Source organism: Myiozetetes cayanensis, unplaced genomic scaffold (genome assembly GCF_022539395.1).
Source record: "Myiozetetes cayanensis isolate MyiCay16 unplaced genomic scaffold, myiCay2020 scf5-8, whole genome shotgun sequence".
Taxonomy (NCBI): domain Eukaryota; kingdom Metazoa; phylum Chordata; class Aves; order Passeriformes; family Tyrannidae; genus Myiozetetes; species Myiozetetes cayanensis.
Genome location: NW_026087742.1, coordinates 17,197,632 through 17,217,836, shown reverse-complemented (window position 1 = coordinate 17,217,836; position 20,205 = coordinate 17,197,632). Strand labels below are relative to the sequence as shown.

Genomic DNA, 20,205 nt, shown 5'->3' with positions numbered 1-20,205 from the left:
AAACACTGGAAAACACTGGGATTTTCTCTTGCTTCCCACACCTTATAAGAGAAAATATATTTTCCCCCTGTAGAGGGAAGTTCTTCAGCTCAGTCCCTACATAAATATCATTTGTTTACACAGATATCTGAAGAATGGGGGAAGGCTGAGATGACAAAATAAGAAGCATGATGATATGGCTGCAAAAGGGGTCATGAAATTTGACTACAGCCTGGGTTTTTACCTGTGGGGACCAAACCAGAACTGGCTGGTTGCAAACCTCCAGGCACAGACTGCCCATGGCTGTGTGGTGGCTGATGATCAACTACCCACCACTGCATCGCTGGTTTCCCCTTGGTGGTTTTCCCAGTGTTATCTTATCCTGATGTGGTACCAGTTACTGGGCTTCCCCTCTGCAGCCTGTTTCATGAAACAGGCAACTGTGCTTAAACTAAGACAGGGAAATTATGGAGCTTGCAGCTCTGGCCTTGTTAGTCAGGGATCAGACAAAACCAGTTTTGTACCCTTCCATCCGTTGTCTGCACAGTCACTTTGCCTTCACTGGTTTCTGTAATTTCAGCTTCAACGTAAGCTTTCTTTTCATCAGGAACCCAGCATTTCTTCTTCCCTGTGAAATTATGGAGATTGAGGGTTCACAGCCTTGCATCAAACAGTAACACTACGCCTAACTAAGTGAGATTTCTGGGTTACTTTTTCTGCACAAGTGACACAAAACCTCTGGGATTGCAGCAGATTGGCAGTGCTGGGAAGCTGCCTGATGAAGCAGAAGGAGTAGGGCTCCCAAATGTTGTCTCCCTTTGAAACTACGGCTCAGCTTCCTCTAGATCCTTCCAACACAAGGTGTCAAAATATTTCACTAATGCTGGCTAAGCCTCAGCCTCCACGGGAAATCCATAATCACTATCACCAGTGTGCAGATGGAGAAACTGAGATCTAAGCCCAAATTAAGGCGTAAGCTAAAAAGTCACACAGAGAATTTCAAACTGCCCAAGAAATTCAACCCACATTATTTGCCTGCCAGCTATCAGATTTAACCTTATTCCTTCATATTTTTCTGAGGTTGCTGTTGAAAAACAGCAATATTAATAACTTGCACTGAGTTATGTATGTGCTTTTTAGAGTTTGGAGTAGCTGCATTAGACTTTAGGTCTTTAGTTACAGGAACTGTTGGGAATAGGGAAAGGCTGAAGTTATTGGCATATTTACACTCACTACTAAACCTCAGGGCTCATATAAGCCCATTTCATGAAAAATAAATTATGAGAAACTAAAAGCTATCATCACATTGCCATACAGACTGCAAATCAAACGAGACATCTAGTCAGGCCACAGAATCTCTCATTACTGAAATATCAGTGTCTGTTGTTTTTCTCTCAAACTGACAAAGAGATGACTCCCCTTTTAGCAGAGCAGTACCAATACACCTTGCCCTAAATCTGGATAATGACTGACTTACCATATATTATTTTTATTTTGTACTATCTGTAGTTTTTTAATAGCTTTGCCAAATTAAGGAATCAGAACTTGGTTGGACCAGCTACCTCCAACAGCAGCAGCACAGCAGTGACAGTGGAGGATTTGCACTCCTGCTGCATTTCCTTGACTACACTTGGGTGTAACCCTCGTCCCTCTTAACCAGCCACTGGCAGCACAAAGGGTATTGCAACTCACCATCGAAGGCAACGGTCTGAGCCTTCATCAGCTCCTTCTCGCTCTTTCGGAGGTAGGGAGCCGCCTCCCCAAACTCTGACATATCGACCATCATCTTGGCAAGGATTTGAGGTGGCACAGCTCACAGAGGGAAAAAGAAAGGCACCTGACCTACCAAAGAAAGAGGGGGGAAAAAACCCAAACAGATGTCTATTTGGTGAACGATCCGAGGAAATATAGAATGCTCAGCACAACATGGCAGGTGGGTGATCAAAGTGATGATTAATTTGAATCACAAATAGCTGACACAGATTCGGAGCTATACTGCACCATTCCTTGGCTCAGCTTATTTAAAGCCACTCAGATCTTTCAGGGTTCAAAAACCTTAACATGGATCACAGTTATCTCCACAGGAGAATTTTATCTCTTCTTCATGACACATAGGGTGCTTAGGAGCAGGAGGGACCACTTGAAGCTGTGACCACTTGAAGCTATGATTTTAAAAGCTACTTAGCAGGGGCCTCTTCTGGCCCCTTTCAAAATCTCCTGGAGCAGAGGTATGCTCTCCAGCTGGTCTCCCTGGGGCTGTGCCACTCAATCTCTTCAAGCACCACCTCAGGCAGGCATTTTCTGGGAAACACGGAGCAAGACTTCACCGCTGCAAACTCAGAACTGCTGCAAGGGTGTGCGTTATGTCCTTGGTGTGGCTCCAGGGACACACGCCCATGCTCTCACTGCAGAAAGTCAGCACTGGAGCTGGAAACAGCTCTGCTCCCTGCAGGACACTCCTCTCATTGCAGGAATCGGCATGTTAATAAAAACAGGGCTAACGCGGCTCGGGGAGTTGCTGTGCTGGCGCAGCTTCCCAGCTCGCTGCTGCCTCCGAATTCACCAGGTCTCCTCCTGCTGCAGCAGGGCATGACATAGGGCAAGTGTATCTGCAGTATGGGTGCAAGGGCTTCGTTTTTAGGTTGATTTGAGCATATTAGTCCAGCTTAACACCTACGCGTGTTTTCTCAAATGACAAGGCCATGGTGTTTAAGAGCCTTTTACTTTTATCATGAAAGAGAAGGCAGGGGACATGGGTATCAGCGAGACCAATTTGCTGGGTTTATACTACCAAGTAATTAATTTGATTGTTTTGTACTCTCTAAAGTGATCAAACACATATGTTAGTTGTTTTGGTTTTTTTTACATACACAGACATAAATACTTACACACACACACACACACTCTCTCACTCTCTTACATAAACTACTCAAAGTGCTGTCTAGAGAATGTCTAAAAGAAGTTCCACTGCTGTAAGGTGCACACGCACAATTTTAGAATTTCAGGTATTTTTTTCTTTAAAGTCAAGACACCATTTGATAACTATTCAAAGCTGTATAACAGACCCTCAGATATAGTATTTTCCCTTATTTAAATTCTTGTGCAATATCCAGAACAGTTGGACAATTTTTTGAGACCCCCATCAAGACAGACACTGTAGCCTTTCAAAATTTAGTTCAATGTATTTCTAACAAAATTCTGGTAGGAATAAAAATTCCTCGCTAACCAAGGCAGCTTTTTTTTCAACACATTCCTCCTGGAGAACGTAAAGCCCTAAGACAGCAGAGCTGCCAAAGTGTTACATCCAGCAGTACAAGCTGGATACCTTCTGTCTTTTTGCTGTAGAGCAAAAATTTTCTTCTTCAGAATTAACCTTAATTTTTTGTAGACTTTAAAATAATCTTTTAAACCTTAATCTTTTTAAAGATTAAGGTCCTACATAAGCACAAGTATTGCCAATTGTTTTAACATGATCTGAGCTGACCAAAATTCCCAGTTGGAGACACAACTCAATACCAGCCTGGCGGAGTCTCTCTCCCTCTCTATGTGTGTCTCAGCTCTAGTGGAGCAATGAAATTACATCAGTTCGTACATTTAAACAGAACAGCGTTAGAGCACATAAGTGTCATTTCACATTAAATGTGCAAATGCCAGGGGGCCACTCCAGTGTTAATCTCTAGGACTCAGGGCAGGTTCTCACAAGTCATAATTTACACTAAAGTGCTCTGAACTACCTCTATGCAGCCTAGCTCCATTTGCAGACCTCTTAGGGACAGTTACTCAGCTATCACCTCCTTGTCTCTTCCCCATCCCCCCATATTCAGGATGAGCCACCATGGTAAGTATGTTATGGTGTAAAGCAGCACTATGACAGCTGGGAGAGAATCCCTTTTTCTTCAGCAGCCTGTGTGCTTGGGAATACGGCAGAGGTTGGAGCCCAGGCAGCACACACCCTGTGGGTGCAGGGAACTCAGTGAGGCAAATCCATCACCAGATACAAGAAATTGGAAATTTTGTTTTGTTATGGACGTAGGATTATTTTTAAAATGCAGGATACTCAGGAAAGATGAGGCTAAAGCTAAAGATGTTCTAGCTAACAACAAAAAGAGCCAGCCCTTGTTTATCAATTGTGGAAGATTCTTGAAAACACCTATTCCCTGTAGAAAGCCAATAATACTGTTGCACAAAATTAAGTGGCATGATGAGGACCACCAATAATTTAATGGTGCATTCAGACTTGGAAAGGAGGGACTTCATCTTTCTCTGTTGGGACTGTTGGCAGAGAGAAGGTAGTACTAATGGCAGATAATAACACAATGGCAACAATGTCAGGCACTGCCGGGCTCTGAAGGGAGCACAGTAATTTTCCAAGGGTTGTATCTCAGGTTGGATTAATGAATGCCTTGGACCAGCAAGCTGCTTAAAATTGCAAATTACATAAGCCATCATCTCTTGCAGCTGATACAGAAGGCAGAAAAGATGACTTGCAGGTACTGGCTAATCATTCCACCCAGATGCATAATTACAAGGGATCTGACCCTTCCCAAAGCAGTTACTGCAGTTGGCTAAATGAACGCGCTGGTGTTAGGGAAGAAATGTGCTTGCCATTCTAGCATTCAAGCAGCATCCTAGGATGACTAGCATAGGCTAGATGTTTAGTGACACTGCTGTTAGGCCACATGAAAACCTTAGTCACATCAAAACCACGGCACAGTGTTAGAGCACAGCACCCACACTGAAAAATGAGAGAGGTTGGTACTCACCCTGGAGGGCACACAGAAAGTGTCACGACTCCGCCTGGTCCAGACTTTATATGTCCCTGTCTCAAGGTCACTGGTGATAACTGTTTAAAGGCATCAGCAGTTTTCCTCCATGCCTATATTTGTCCGCCGGGTCCCAGCTGAGGAGACAATGCCCAAGGAGGGGACACATGTGGCTGTGCCCTGACGAAGGGGGGCAGGAATGTCAGCGGGGAGAGACACTCTCCTCATTGCCGGCTGCCCCTCACCACACCATTCTTGCTCCATGACTTCATGGAAGAAGCTTTTCCTGCTTCTGTGTTTTCACAGGGGCGAGTATTTCTTTCCCAAGTGCCTCAGAACTTAATTAACATGGGTTTGTATGTGTGTGTAAATTAAGACTATTCAGACATAACTCCCCTGGAATAAGAAAAAGCTTCTTGCACAAGGGATAAGTGATAAGGGAATTTGGTTACATGAGCCAAACTGCTTTCAAGCAACAAACCTAGGCTGTGGGTTCTCATATCCCAGTCCAGGGCTTAAAAACCCCTTCTTGGGCCCCAGGAGTTTAAAAGCCAAGACTATAGGCTCAGGTTTGGCATATACAGGTATTCCCCAGAATTAAGAATGTATTGATTCTGCCTGTAAAGTGAATCACAGATAATGAACAAAGTAGGCATCAATTTTAGAGAGTGTTTTGCTTCAGGAAAATAATTTATGAGATCAAGTTTAGGCAATGTCTGGCCTTCTTATCGTAAACTCATTTTTCCTGTAAAACAAGCACCGTAAGTAACTCAGGTCTCATTTCACTGCAACCTATAAATAGCAAAACAACTGACACAGCCAGATTGATTTGCTTTTACCAGCAGACGTAGATATATATGTTTCCTTTGGTTATAGCATAAACTGAATATAAAAGCACAAAGGAAAATAAATATTGTGGATAATGCTTGTTGGACACAAGGGAAGGCAATATATTAGGGCTTTATAAAACTCAATTCCAAGGAAGTGAGGAGGGAGCTTATCCACAGCTTCATTGAATTCTTAGATACCCACAGGAACAAGTGGTTTGGTTTTTGACCATGGAAAAAGGAAAATGTCTGCATACTGAGTATGCTATTTTTAAAGCTGTTGCCCTGATGACTGGACGGGACAGGTTGCACAGACAAAGTAGGTTGGTAAGAAACAGGAATTTATGGAAGTGATAGGCTCAAAGACAGAAGACTGATGTGGCAGGTCTGAGGATCTGAGTGCTTTAGCAACTTGGTATTTTTAGCGTTTGGGGAACGCAACCAAGAGACAGAGAATTGCTACTGCTTTGCTGGAGACATGGGCACCTCCAGAAGAGAGCCCTCTGCTACAGCTAGGGCTGAAGCTTTCTGTCCTGGTGTGGATACACCTGTGAAAGGAACTCCTGCTCAAGGTGGTCAGCTTGTGTCGCGTTCCAGAGCCTGACTGACTGTTGCACTTAAATCAGAATTGCTTCCTGGCCTGCTGCTTTAGCAGTGCTTGGTGCCCTCAGTGTGGATCTATGTCGATGATGGATCTAACTCATTGTCTTTTTGCTTTATAGCTGGCACAATGGAAAATAGAACTGGTGATTCTGGCTGCTTATGTGAACAGTGAGTGATTGTGTAAACTCAAGCAGATGCTCCTGACCACATAGTTTGAAACCAGGTAAATTACAAGCATCACCAAGATTTATGGACACCATTAATCTGCTGTGAAAACTGAGAATATGACTATTTCAAGTGATGAGGATATAACGCACTGATACTCCCTCCCTCTTGCTCCTCTCTCACACTGCCAGTAGCTTTGCTTTTAAACACAATATTCCCATTACCACCTACATTGCTTAGAAGAAGCCATCTTCTTACAAATATGCTGTTATCACTTACATTTTTTCTGTTCTGCAGATATTCAGCTTTCATCAGTCCTGCGTGAACACTACAATCTCTCTCCCACGCCTCCCTTTTCTTTTTTTGGGGCTGCAAACAACTGTTTCCATAGCTGACTCTAATGTAGTTTCAATGCTTGTGTCACTTAGAAAGGGACACAGCCAGCACTGGTTTAAATGTGATCAATTTATTTTCCTTGCTAGCCTGATGTGAATTGATACTGCATATTATTCCTGCATTTTTGGAGTTTATTTGCTTTCTTTTAATATGAAAGAGAAATTGAAGCACATTTTCCCTAGATTAAATTTGCAACAGTGACAACCAAAGACATTTGTCTCCTGCAGGGGCTACTTTTAGAAAGGTTAATGCTGGTCACTGTTTCTAGGGAAACAAGAGACTTTGATAAGGAACTCTTGTGACTAACCTATTTTTAATAACGTTACGTATTGGAAAGGAATGCAATAATGTTTATCAGCTCTAGACACAGATAGTGTCAATATTGTGGTCTTATATGGAAAAGTTGACATCTGGGATCTGTAAAATCCCAGTTATGAACCCTCTCTATTTTCTTAGACAAAAAGACAAACAGCCAGCTGGGTTTTGACAAAAGCTGACCTTTAGACCACTCTTAATAAAATGTGCACTGTAATAACCTGGCACTCTTGAAAAGCAAGATCAATGAGAGAGAAGGACACCAGTTCAAGATGCAGATGCTTGGAGAAAGCATCTTCTGAATCAGGATCCTTTAAGGATCCTAAGCTCCATAAGCAAGCAGAAAGACTACCCCTCCATAAGATGAATCTAAAAAGACCAAGAACCTCATTATTTACCTTGGGGCTTTTTTCTCGTCACTGGTCCCTGCTGGTGTTGTAGTCTCTGTTTAAAAGACGAATGGGAAAGAGCCAAAATTATATAGTTGGATGCTTTTTGAAAGTTCATCCACGTGAGAATAGTTTCAGCAGAAGAAACGTGCTAACATCATACCCAGCAGAAAAACCAGGCCTGTTCTGTACAAGTGAATATATTTTCTCTTGTGAAGAATTATGGTTTAATTCTTCACTCCGCTGAGGGCCCGAACAGAAATTGGAGGGGGAGAGAAGCTTGGCTTTAAAAATAGTTGCACTCTGCTACATCTATAAAGGAGGAGAAAATTGGCACTAAACAGTACATTGAAAGTGTGTTTATGACAGCTAGATTCCCATTATTAGAACCTGAGATTTTCAGGTTTCTGCAAGCCTTTGTGCTCCCCCTGCTGCAGTGCCGGTGCTCCGCCCTGGACACGAGCACCTGCAACCCAAAGAGGTATTGGAACACCTCTTCACATTCTTTTCAGAATCATAATTTTAAACAGTTTCCTCCAATTAATTCTTTACTGATAGCTACTGTGTGGTGTGAGAGTAGAAAGGAAATTTAAATTTCTCTATGGAAAGCATCTGCTTTCAAATATGCCTGGGGGAAATAATTCCTAAGCCACCAAAAGTGTTTTAAGTGCTTTTTAAGCCACTGTAATCCATGATCTATTGCTATCAAAATGCAGACCTCTGAAACCTCTTCCAGTTTTGAGCAGCAGGATGTCACCAGTGACTGCAGAGCATTAACCCACGAAACCACAAGAGGAATGTGGCTGATCTCCCTGGCTTGGTAGCGTGGCAGCGCCTGCCCCTCAGCCTCTCATCCCATGCCAAGTGCCCAGCTCCAGGCTGCACTGGCACGCTCCCCTCCTAACCCGGGCTAGGATAATAAACATTTCAGAGCTGTCATTGCTGCCTCTCCCCTGCTGACATTCAATCATTACGGTATCTTAAGAATGTTTAAACAGGTCAGGGTTTTAATGGGAGTGCTTGGCTTCTGGGAGTGAGACTGACAGCGCTTTGAGAGCAGATTAACAGCACTGATAGATCAATCTCATACTGACTCACAGCCACAGGAAAAATAGGAAGGTGAAAAGGGAGCCTAGTTAAATAAATGGTCTCAGCTCTCCAGCTCTGGAGATGTACCAGGGAAGGAAAAGAAGGTTTTTGTCATGGGCCTTCTCACTCTTCTTTTTCCAAAAGCTGACACCACACCACCTCTCCGTGAAAAGTTTTCAGTCTCCAATAACCTCGAGCATCCCACCCCGCCCATCAGGTCAGAGAGTAATGGTATGTTTTCAGAAGTGTGGTGCAACATTTTCCCAAACATCACACATCCTAATTGCCATTACAGAGTTTTGGGGTTCCCACACACCCCCTGCTCCAACTTAAACTGTTCTGCTTTATCCATAACCACTGGGGGAAGGCTGGGAGTGAAAAACAACAACAATGCATGTAGGTAGTTCAGGTTAATCTTTTCAGCACTCATTAAGGAAGCATTTGTTTGCACAGCATGCCATCAGAATTACAGTAGCCCAGTCGCCCTGATTCTATTAAGCCTTTCTGAAGCTAATAGCAGAAGTATTTTAGCCTTCATCAATGCCAGGAAAGAAAAAAAACATATGTAAGTGTCTCTCTAGGGTTTGTATTACACAATCTGACTTCAAAGACAGGGTGCTTCATTAGCTTACTTCAGGTTCTGACTATGATGCACTCTCTCTGCTCCAGCAGCCTGAAAACCACATTTCCATTTCAATAGGCAGCACTGTCCTAAAATACTCCTAGGCCTTCAGACACAACATATTCTAGCTCCCGGTGCTGAACTCCTGCAAGACAACTTGCCTTTCCTTGCCTTTCAACTTCAAGTATTCAGAGACTGCCCTTAAGGTATGGGCAGAGGTGGGTATAGCCCTTGCTGATCGCCTGGCTTTGCTACTATGGAAGCTTATTTTTTAGAGGAGCTGAAGGGGAAAGAAGTAAAATATTTATGCTCTTTTAGATACAGGAGATTTTCTGATTTTTCAATTTTTCGCTGCTGTAATTCTATGAGTCATAACTCTACTTTCAACCAAGGATTGTTTGCTATCTTGTGTTTACCTTCTGCCAACTGCAAACTACACTAAGAAAATGCCGTGACAGTTTAATTGGTGAAGCAATTGTCACGGGGGATACTTTATTAACATTGCAAGTGCTGACAGAAGAAACTCGACGTAATTGGCACAACGCTAAATAGCGGGAAAGCACTGCAGAAAGGAGAATGTGTGAGATTTTCAACGTTCTGTAAGCAAAGAAGACGTTGCTTCTTTCCAAGCACAGATACACTGATATACAGAGACACTGAGCTGGTCACCTCCACCAAAAATTCAATCAGCAAAACTCCTTGAAAAATTAAGGCCAGTTTTTAAAGAAAATCTATCTCCAGAGGTTATGCTTTCTGCCTGAAAAAGCACAAGTCTGCGCTTCACACATAGTCTAATGACTTGATGCTTTTTGTCAGTTGAATTTAAACACCTCCAAAAATGGACAAGACATCCTTCTCTCCAGCAGCAATGTTCTGGAGTGACTGGCTGGTGTGTGCATATAAGTGTATATATAGAGAGACACACACATACATATTTATACCTCTGTGTGTATATCTAAACATATCTATACATACATAGAGATTTATAAATATGAAAACAAGTTTATTTTCTAACCTCTCCCCTCCCAGCTGTGATGCTCCATGCTTACAGCTTAACACTAGATAAAACAGACATTTCCCTTGAAGGTCTGCTGAACTGACCCTGTGAATTGCTGCTGTACCATTGCCAAGCCTTGGTAAACTCCACTACTGCTGTGCTCCCTCCTTTCACTATGCCAGGCTCCTGCTACCCTGGCTCAGCACCAGCAAGACACAGAGGCTGATGCTACAGTGAAATCCTGCCACCAGCAAAATCCCCAAAGTGCTTCAGGCTCAGCCTCTTTTCCACACAGGGAATTTCTATTTTGCTGGATAAGCACATCATAGAATCATAGAATCATAGAATAGATTGGGTTGGAAAAGACCTCCAAGATCATCAAGTCCAACCCCTGATCCAACTCTAATTACTATATCATGGCACTAAGGGCCATGTCCAATCTCTTTTTAAAAACTTCCAGGGATGGTGAATCCACCACCTCTCTGGGCAGGCCATTCCAATACCTGATCACCCTCTCTGTAAAGAATTTCTTCCTAACATCTAACCTAAACTTCCCCTGGCAGAGCTTGAGCCCATGTCCCCTTGTCCTGTTGTTGGTTGCCTGGGAGAAGAGACCAACCCCCACCTGGCTATAACTTCCCTTCAGGTAGTTGAAGAGAGTGATGAGGTCACCTCTAAGCCTTCTCTTCTCTAGACTAAACAATCCCAGCTCCCTCAGCCTCTCCTCATAGGACTTGTGCTCAAGTCCCTTCACCAGCCTGGTTGCTCTTCTCTGGACCCGCTCCAGCACCTCAATATCCTTCCTGAACTGAGGGGCCCAGAGCTGAACACAATACTCAAGGTGCGGCCTCACCAACGCAGAGTACAGGGGAAGGATCACTTCCCTGCTCCTGCTGGCCACACTGTTCTTGATGCAGGCCAGGATGCCATTGGCCTTCTTGGCCACCTGGGCACACTGCTGGCTCATGTTCAGCCTCCTGTCAATCCAGACTCCCAGGTCCCTTTCCACCTGGCTGCTCTCCAACCACTCTGTGCCCAGCCTGTAGCGCTGCAGGGTTGTTGTGGCCAAAGTGCATGACCCGGCACTTGGCCTTGTTGAACTTCATCCCATTGGAGTCAGCCCATCTCTCCAGTCTATCCAGGTCCCTCTGCAGAGCCCTCCTGCCTTCTGGTAGGTTGACACTCCCTCCCAACTTGGTGTCATCAGCAAATTTGCTGATGATGGACTCAATCCCCTCATCTAGGTCATCGATAAAGATGTTAAACAGGACTGGGCCCAGCACTGATCCCTGGGGGACACCACTGGTGACCGGCCGCCAGCTGGATGCAGCCCCGTTCACCAGCACTCTTTGGGCCCGGCCCTCCAGCCAGTTCCTAACCCAGCACAGAGTGCCCCTGTCCAAGCCATGGGCTGCCAGCTTTTCCAGGAGTATATTATGGGAGACAGTGTCAAAGGCTTTGCTGAAGTCCAGATAGACCACATCCACAGCCTTCCCCTTGTCCACCAGGTGAGTCACCTGATCGTAAAAGGAGATCAGGTTGGTCAAGCAGGATCTGCCTCTCCTAAACCCGTGCTGGCTGGGTCTGATTCCTTGTCCATCTTGTAGGTGCTGTGTGATTGCACACAGGATGATCTGTTCCATAACTCTGCCAGGCACCGAGGTCAGGCTGACAGGCCTGTAGTTACCAGGGTCAGCCTTGCAGCCTTTTTATGGATTGGGGTGATATTTGCCAACTTCCAATCATGTGGGACCTCCCCAGTGAGCCAGAACTGTTGGAAGATAATGGAGAGCGGCTTGGCAAGCTCTTCTGCCAGCTCCCTCATTACCCTAGGATGGATCCCATCTGGTCCCATAGACTTGTGAGGATCCAGGTGGCTCAGTAAGTCACTAACTATTTCCTCCTGGAATACAGGGGGCTATTTGGTTTCCTCTCTCTGTCTACCAGCTCCAGAGGCCAGTTGCCTTGAGGGCTACCTGTCTTACTGGTAAAAACTGAGGCAAAGTAGGTGTTAAGTACCTCAGCCTTCTCCTCATCTCTATTAACTATGTTTCCCTCCGAGTCCATCAAAGAATGGAGGTTTTCTTTGCCCCTCCTTTTGTTATTAATGTATTTATAGAAGGACTTTTGTTATCCCTAACAGAAGTGGCCAATTTAACTTCAAATTGCGCTTTTGTATCCCTGATTTTCTTTCTGCATGATCTAGCTGTCTTCCTGAATTCTTCGTAAGTAGCCAGCCCTCTCTTCCATAGTCGATAAACTCTCTTTTTATCCCTGATTTCCTTCAGAATCTCCCTGTTTAACCAGGCTGGTTGTCTTCCCCGCCGGCTTGCCTTTCGGCACACCGGTATGGCCTGTTCCTGTGCACTCAAAACTTCCTGTTTGAAGCACGTCCATCCCTCCTGGACTCCCTTGTTTTCAAGGGTTGTTTCCCAGGGTATGCTCTGGACTAGACTTCTGAATAGGTCAAAATCTGCTCTCCGGAAGTCCAGCGTAGAGGTTTTATTGTTGTTTCTCCTTGAATCTCTGAGTATTGAAAATTCTATTATTTCATGATCACTATTTCCTAGGCGGCCTTCAACCACTATATCTCCCACCAGCTCCTCTCTGTTTGTAAACAGCAGGTCTAGCGGGGCCTTACCCCTGGTAGGTTCATTTACCAGTTGATGAAGGAAATTGTCCTCTATACACTCCAGGAAATTCCTAGACTGCCTCTTCTCTGCAGTATTGAGCTCCCAGCAGATATCCGGCAGGTTAAAGTCACCTACAAGGACAAGGGCTGACAACTTTGAGACATCCGCCAGCTGCTTGTAGAATAATTCATCCCCTTCATCATCCTGGTAGGGCGGTCTGTAACAGACACCCATGATGATGTCAGTCTTGTTGGTCTTCCCCCTGATTTTGATCCACAGGCACTCAACCTTATCACTGCTGACCTCAAGTTCAACAGGGTCCAGAGAGTCTCTAACATATAAAGCCACCCCTCCACCTCTCCTCCCCTGCCTGTTCTTCCTGAAGAGCTTATAGCCTTCCATAGCAGCACTCCAGACATGCGAGTCATCCCACCATGTTTCTGTGATGGCGACTACATCATAGCCTTCCTGCTGCACATCATGTCTTACCCCAGGTTAGTTTCTGAAAAGGCACAGCAGGGCAAGAGGGGGAAGGGGTGAGCTGCAGCAAACTCCCACTGCTTCAGTGCTGTTTGGGGAGGGCAGAGATGGGAGTGCTGATGTGCCAGGAGTTACAGGAGGGAGGGTTGGGGAGGCCATGGTGAGAAAGGGCTGTGCTGGACCACATAGAGAAACCCATTGAGCCCATTGGAAAAAGATTGCACCACATACCTAGACCAAAACCCACAGGGAGACCATCAGTGAGATCAGCCAGGCCTTTGAGGAGGATGGCTGACTTTTACCAAACAGCAGCTGATATTTCCAGTGAGGTTACAGGCATAAGTCCCTTCAGAGTCACACCAGCTTCCCAGCAGCTGCTAATCCTGTTGAAACAGGATTGATTTTAATTTATTAATTTATTTGTTTGTTTGTAGTTGAAATGCATATTTTGTCTTTACAGGAAAAAGTAATGAAGGAGATGGAATGGAAAAAAAGGCAGATTATACGCTTGAACCTTATTGCACAAAGCCCAAGTACCAGCTCCATGTGCAGTTTTAGGCACTTCAGTTTCACACAATGGGCTAGAAACAAAAAGGGAAAGAAGAAAAGAAATAATGTACCTGGTATGATGATGCAAAGCTAGACTGCTGTAAAACCACTAAGCAAGAATGGGGCATCTGCCCTCTCCCAGTGGATGCCTCTGAAGCTTCACTTTAAATATCAGTAGCTGAGCAGCATGAAAACACCAAACAGCTCACTTGACAGGACCACCAGCCTGGTTGAGTAGCTCACTCACTGACAGAAAACCTTGGAATTTGATCTATCCAGCCTGTCCCACAGTAACTGCTCACCAGCAGGTCCATGTATTCAAACCTGTTCACCAAAACAATAGTCTTGATTGAAGATCTGTTTACCACCCTATGAATGCAGATAGTAATTCATCTCACCTTCTCAGATGCTGCTCTGCAGGTCTGGTGCCTGAGTCTTGACTCTGCTAGAGGAGAGAATGAGATCTCAACAGTAACTCCTGCAGGGCAACAAAATAAGATTTTAATTTATATAACTATAGAAAAAATTATATAATCTTTTAAAAATCATCCCTGATGTTTTTCTGAGAAACCAAATTTACAGCAGAAGACTAACTGCAAAATTTAATGCAGAACTTTGACAAAAATGTGAGCTATCTTGGGGTATAAAAATATGCTATAGAAAAAAAATAGAAAAGGAAGCTTTATTTTTTAAGTTGGATTATTCTACCACTTGCCTGTCCTATATATAGGTCTTGTCCTGGTAGAAGCTCTGGTCCTTCTTGTACTGCAACTGGTGAGTAGGGATTTCCCAGAACAGAAAAATCTCCCCTCTTGTCCTCACCTAAATGTGCACCAGAACCACAGAGAGGGCATTGCTGAGCTAAAGTGCAGATGATTTCCACTGCATTGCTAGTATGGTCTGGATACCTACATTCATCCATCACTGTCACACTTTTGTACTTCAAGATCTGAGAATTATCCATGCTCAGGAGAAAAACAGTATTAAAAACACAGTGATACAGAAATTACTGACACCTTTCTAGGAGAAGAAACCCGACCAAAGCAAAGGTAGGGGCTACATCCATGTAAACAATGAGGCACTTACTTCCCACTGCTTTCTCTGTGTGGAGTTACAAGGCTGATTACCTCCATGATCATGAACATACTGCTTAGTCCTTCTTTGCTGTTGGACCAGAAAAAACCCACCAGGAAATAGGGCTATAAGAATTTGACAGTGCTCTCAGGGCAAGTCCCGCTCTTCTCCACAGGGAGACAGTCTTCTCACCAGATGGGTTGTCTCTTTCATGCTCACTTGGTTTCAAAAGTAGGAATTTTACCTGTGTAAAAACTAATAGTCAGTCATTTCTTGCTTAACCAGTTTATTCTGAATCGAGAACAAGAGGGACAGATTTTAGATATTGTAAGTATAAGGAGCAATGCAATAATTGGCACTGTTGTTCAAAGAGAATAGGCAGATACATTCAAAGACAAAAGCAATGCCCATTATGCCTGAAGTTACCTTGCAAGGAAATTTGGCTCACTCTTCACTGGACACACAGACTTGACTTTTAGCTATTTGCAGCAATCAGAAAGTTATCCTGAATTACCTGAACTACTTATAGTTTTCTGTTGCCACACAGGGAGTCTGTGCCTTGTCAGGTAAAAGTATGCAAAGTGGAGTTTGAGACCAATGAGTAGAATTTATTTCAACGAGAGAAAGAATCAGAGAGCAGATATAGAGTCCCATTTCCCAGAAATAGTAAACCAAATGACATTTAAGACCAAGCCCAACAATAGGCACCAATTCTGTCCCATACTCGTGCAGTGTAGAAAGGTCTGACTGATTTGTTCACAGAATACACATAACATTCAGTGAAAAACCACCCAAATGCTTTCTTAACCAGGAAGGACACAGTCTTTCAGACTACAGCTTAAAGGTGCGTTTTAACAAGCGTTAAAAGAGTACAAATTTGTGCTTTTGTACAGCTTATGGTAGGAGGTTCCAAAATGAAACAGAACCTTCCACACTCTTCCTATTCCCCATACCACAGCCTGTTTGTTAGCAGTAACAACGTGTGACATGTCACACGGGGCTCTGCTGAGCTGAGCTCCAGACCTCTGACCCTGAATCACTGATAAAGTCTTGACATGGAAAAAAGGGCAGCCCAAGTGCCTTCACAACAGCCACGCTCTGGGATCCAGCAACGCCTGCTTTAATCCAGCTATCTCCTTTAAGTGCTTTCTAGCAGCATTATCAGAACTAGAAGTGAAGAGGTATTAGCAATGGAAAGATATTTTTGCACTGAGCTCTTTCCCAGGCTGTGGCTCCTGCCTGACTCCCAGTGTCCAGCCTGGCAGCCCGGGCCCAGCGAGGGGAGCACGCATGTGCGCGGACACGCGTGACGGCCCCTGCCTGCCACGAGGGCTGCTGGACACGGGGTGCATTCAGAGAGTGAGCCAAGTGACAACCAGTCAGCCATGCCTTCGCATACTCATAGCACTTCATTTTCTTCCTTTCTGTCCCTGTCCTCCCCTAAGGATGAGATGGTCTAGGGGTGGGCCCGTAATCTCCCTTCACACCTGTCTCTTCCTGGACTTGGAGGAGGCAGAAGGAGAACACCAGCAGTCGTCACTGCTTGTGGCTCCACATTTACAGACTAAAACCCAACCATATATGGGCAAGAAAGCATAATTAGCAGACACCGTTTCAGCCTTACTCCTCCTTTATCCGTTAATGTCTTCAAAGACACCCCCTTCCTCCTCAAAATAAACCCATCATTGAAACAACAGGGTGGACACTTCACCTTGCCTGTTCGTACAACACGACAAAACACACTAAGCACTGACATACAATTCATCATTCTCAGGATTCAGCACTTGTCGTGTCTATCAGAATTTCTTTACAGATCTCAAATACCAAAAAAGGAATCCTGCACTTGACAAGAGAGTATCTTCCTAGCAATAAAGGGCTAGGGTCCTTAAATAAAAGCTGAAAATTCTGCGTGAACTGATGATAAGAACAAATCATTAGTATTAAAAATGCAAATTCACAGAGGATATATCATCCTCCTACACCAGCAGTATTTCTGATCAGCCAGTCTAAGTAAATCCAGCCCAGTATTTATGTACTCAACTTGAAGAAAAATACTTATTAAGGACAGAATTACAGTTCGTAATATGACAATGGTGCTATCATTAGCCTCCAACCAAGCATCACTGATCCAGGAGATTAAGATATTAGATAAAAAGAAACAAAACTTTATTGAAATAAGAAACATATATTTAGGGTGTTCAAAAAGTCTTAATGTTGCAGTATAGTGAGGACAGACTGTGACTAAAGCATCTGTTTGTATTCCTACAAGCCTTTTTAAAGCCAATTCCACCTTCCTGGATTCACTGAATGAGTAATCACTAGCATTCATTCATTTTATTGGGCTTTTTTTTTTTTTTCCTTTTGCTTTTCTCCCCTTCAGGAAGTTCCTGTTTCAAAATGTCTATGTGGAGACTGAGAGAGGAGCACCAGCTGTGGTTCCTGCACAAGATTTCTGGCCTTCTGGAAGAGCAGAGTACTGAGGAGCAGAGCTATTTTAAGGCCAGAGCTACTGGAGACTATTAAGACAACCAGCAGTCACCATCCCCCTAACAAGCCCCACACCTGGTTTGCGTGACTGAAGCCTCACACGGAGCAGCTCATTCCACTCAGGTTTGGCGTTTAATACGGAGTAGAGCTGGGTTAGGGATTTTTTTCTAGAGAGAGAACACATACAAAGAAACACTGTAGAGATCCTATTTTCCGAGTCCTGCCAGCACCAAGTGTTCTCTGTGGTTCTCCCTCATTCCCACAGCAGCAGACAAGGTTTCAGTGGTGTGGGTGAGATTTCAAGCAGAAACACGCAGGCCACTCAACCATTAAGCCATTTAACCTTTAAAGGCTAAAGCTAAGTGACACAGCTAATCCACCAGTGAAAGTCTCTGTGTGCCCTGTTTCCCTATAAGAGTGGCATTACAGCCACTGCAGAAGACTGATAACAGGTTGCATTATCTCCACTATCATACTGGACCTATTTAAAATTTCTTAGGCTGCTCTCTATATGTAATATTAAATACAGCCATTGCTAATAACTTGGCTTAATTATTAGCTGATTTCTTCACATACATGCAGGCAGAAGATTTCAATTATTTTTAATTATATGGAAAGTTCCAAATGTCTGTTTTATTCCATTAAGATCATTCAAAACTCTAGAAAACCTGCAAGCGCTTAATTCTTTAAATGACAGTTTTTAATTAATTTGAACTCAGGCTAATTAAAAGATTTGCAGACTACAACAATCTAGTTCATTTTGGAAAGGCAAGCTTTTGCAGCAAATACGCTCTATTTTCTGTTGAGATTAAAGATTCAGCCCCTATTTTAAGTGCAAAACCCTCTTCAGCCTTAACAGTGGAATTATAAGTGACAGCAGGTAATAGAAGTGCTCCATTGGTTTGGGCTTTAAGCTACAAAAAACACATCTTGAGCCTACCCAAATCCACTGCTCGCTCTTGCATGAAAATCTGGGCACTGGAGACAGGAATAAGAGCTTTAGCCAGAGTCTGTGGTGGTAACAGCCTTGGCTTAACCCCCTCACCTATCAAATACTTGTATAAAGGGAGAAACCAATGGCCAGCTTTGGCAGCCACAGCCAGCCAGCCTGCATCAAAATAAGGGAATTGTGTTTGCTACGTACTCCATGGAAACACTTGCTTCTGTGGATAAATTCCAAAGGGAGGACAAAATATTTTACTTTAAATTTGTAACCAACAAAAATAAAGCTGTGGTTATGCTACAAATCTCTCCCCACCCACAGTTATTTTGTCCTCACCGATCAATTCCAATGTCACTGGACAATTGGAAAGTGGCTCTGATGACAGCCCTACAAATCAGTAGCTAGCTAGAAGCTGGACTCTGAAGCCAACAAAGTTAGGAGTTGTTTTTCTCAAATTCAGGGGCCCAGAGCCCAGGTCAGCCAGCATCATGATATGCCATTTCCACCCTACTGCAACAACCTCCCCAGGGACAGAGTAGAGACCCCGTTGCTGTAGGGTTTTAGGATGCAATAGGACAAGGTGCTGCACAATCTCATCCAGGCTCCCTTTCCCATCAAAGGATGGACCAGATGATCTCCCAAGGCCCCCTCCTACCTGGGCTGTTCTGTGATCACTAGGGGCACAGAGATGAGGAAACTTTTGCATAGAGCAAAACAAGGACTGAAGGAGGACAAAGGACACGATTCCACCATGCATAACTTTTGCTGCTTTCAATCTGCACCTCTTTAAATGTATGAAAGTCACCAAGTCCTTGACTGGCATGAACGAAGTTGGATTTTCATCACAACACCTTCACACAGCTGCTGGCAATGAGCTTCCTTCATATACAAATATAGTTAATGTATACAGCGATTGTTGGCTTGATTTCTCCATTTAGAGTGAGTAATGCATATAGCCATAGTAACCAGCTCCTGCCTGAGTCCTCCTTCTCTTCTGAAGTCAATCCACTTATGCATGGCTCTGTGAAGAGGAGTTTACATTTCTCCTGGTTGGAAGAGCAGGCGAGGGAGATCTGGCTCTGCAGTTCTGCCACATGCTGCAGATATGACATGGAATGACCTTGGCTATTGTTCTGTAAGTGGTTTTCCAGCATGTCACATGCCTCTGTTACCCGCTTATCGACCCACTTGAGTCTATATAAACCAGCCAATATTCTCTTTGCTAAGCAGGGTTATTAAAGATGCAGCATCAATGTGCAGTAATATCTCCAAACACATTTTCCAGTCAAGGTATTAATAGTTTTAAGGTGTTGGAAAACCATTTTCAATGAGTTTATGGAGTTTCACAGCAAAATAGGCTTGTAGCTAGCATTCACATTAGCATTTTTCCTGCCTAAAGCATATTGAATCTGAGGACATTTAGCTTTTAATGCTTTAAAGATATGAGCATGCCAGAGCCTCTAACACAAGATAACAAAATCCAATTTCACTTGGGTAGATCAGCTTTTGTAAGTGTTGCTACCCAAGTGCTGAAGACCCAGATCTGATCTAAGCTTTATCCCTTCCTAAATGGGTGAAAATAAACACATTCTTCCTTGCCCTTTATGGAGACAAAAACATTGCAAAGAAGGGAGAACATGGGTACTGTGAAGAACTGTGCCAAACAGTAGAGATCACCTCAGAAGGGCACGTGGAAAATACCACTTTAGTTGTTGAGCCCTTTATAGTAAATAGTGGTGTTTAGATACAAAATAAACAGTTCAGATGGTAGCTTAGCCTGCAGACCTGTTCCTGGAAGAAGAGAAAAGCCTACCTCCTTCCCCAGAAAGCCCTAAAGAGATTACAGAGACCTTTGCACAGAGGAATAATGTGTAGAGTTTAAGAAAAAGCTGAA

The 20,205-nt window shown here is 43.8% G+C and overlaps 1 protein-coding gene across 3 annotated transcripts in view; it reads right to left on the bottom strand.

Moving 5' to 3' along the window:
* MYH15 (myosin heavy chain 15) overlaps window positions 1-1,762 on the bottom strand; it is a 45,676-nt gene extending 43,914 nt beyond the window's left edge. For all 3 annotated transcript variants that reach the window (XM_050332390.1, XM_050332389.1, XM_050332391.1), the window contains exons 1-2: window positions 1,672-1,762; window positions 504-607 (exon numbers count right to left, since the gene is read on the bottom strand). In XM_050332390.1, the coding sequence (XP_050188347.1) occupies window positions 504-607; window positions 1,672-1,762 (195 nt within the window). The remainder of the gene's footprint in view (window positions 1-503; window positions 608-1,671) is intronic.
* Window positions 1,763-20,205: the final 18,443 nt, after the last annotated feature.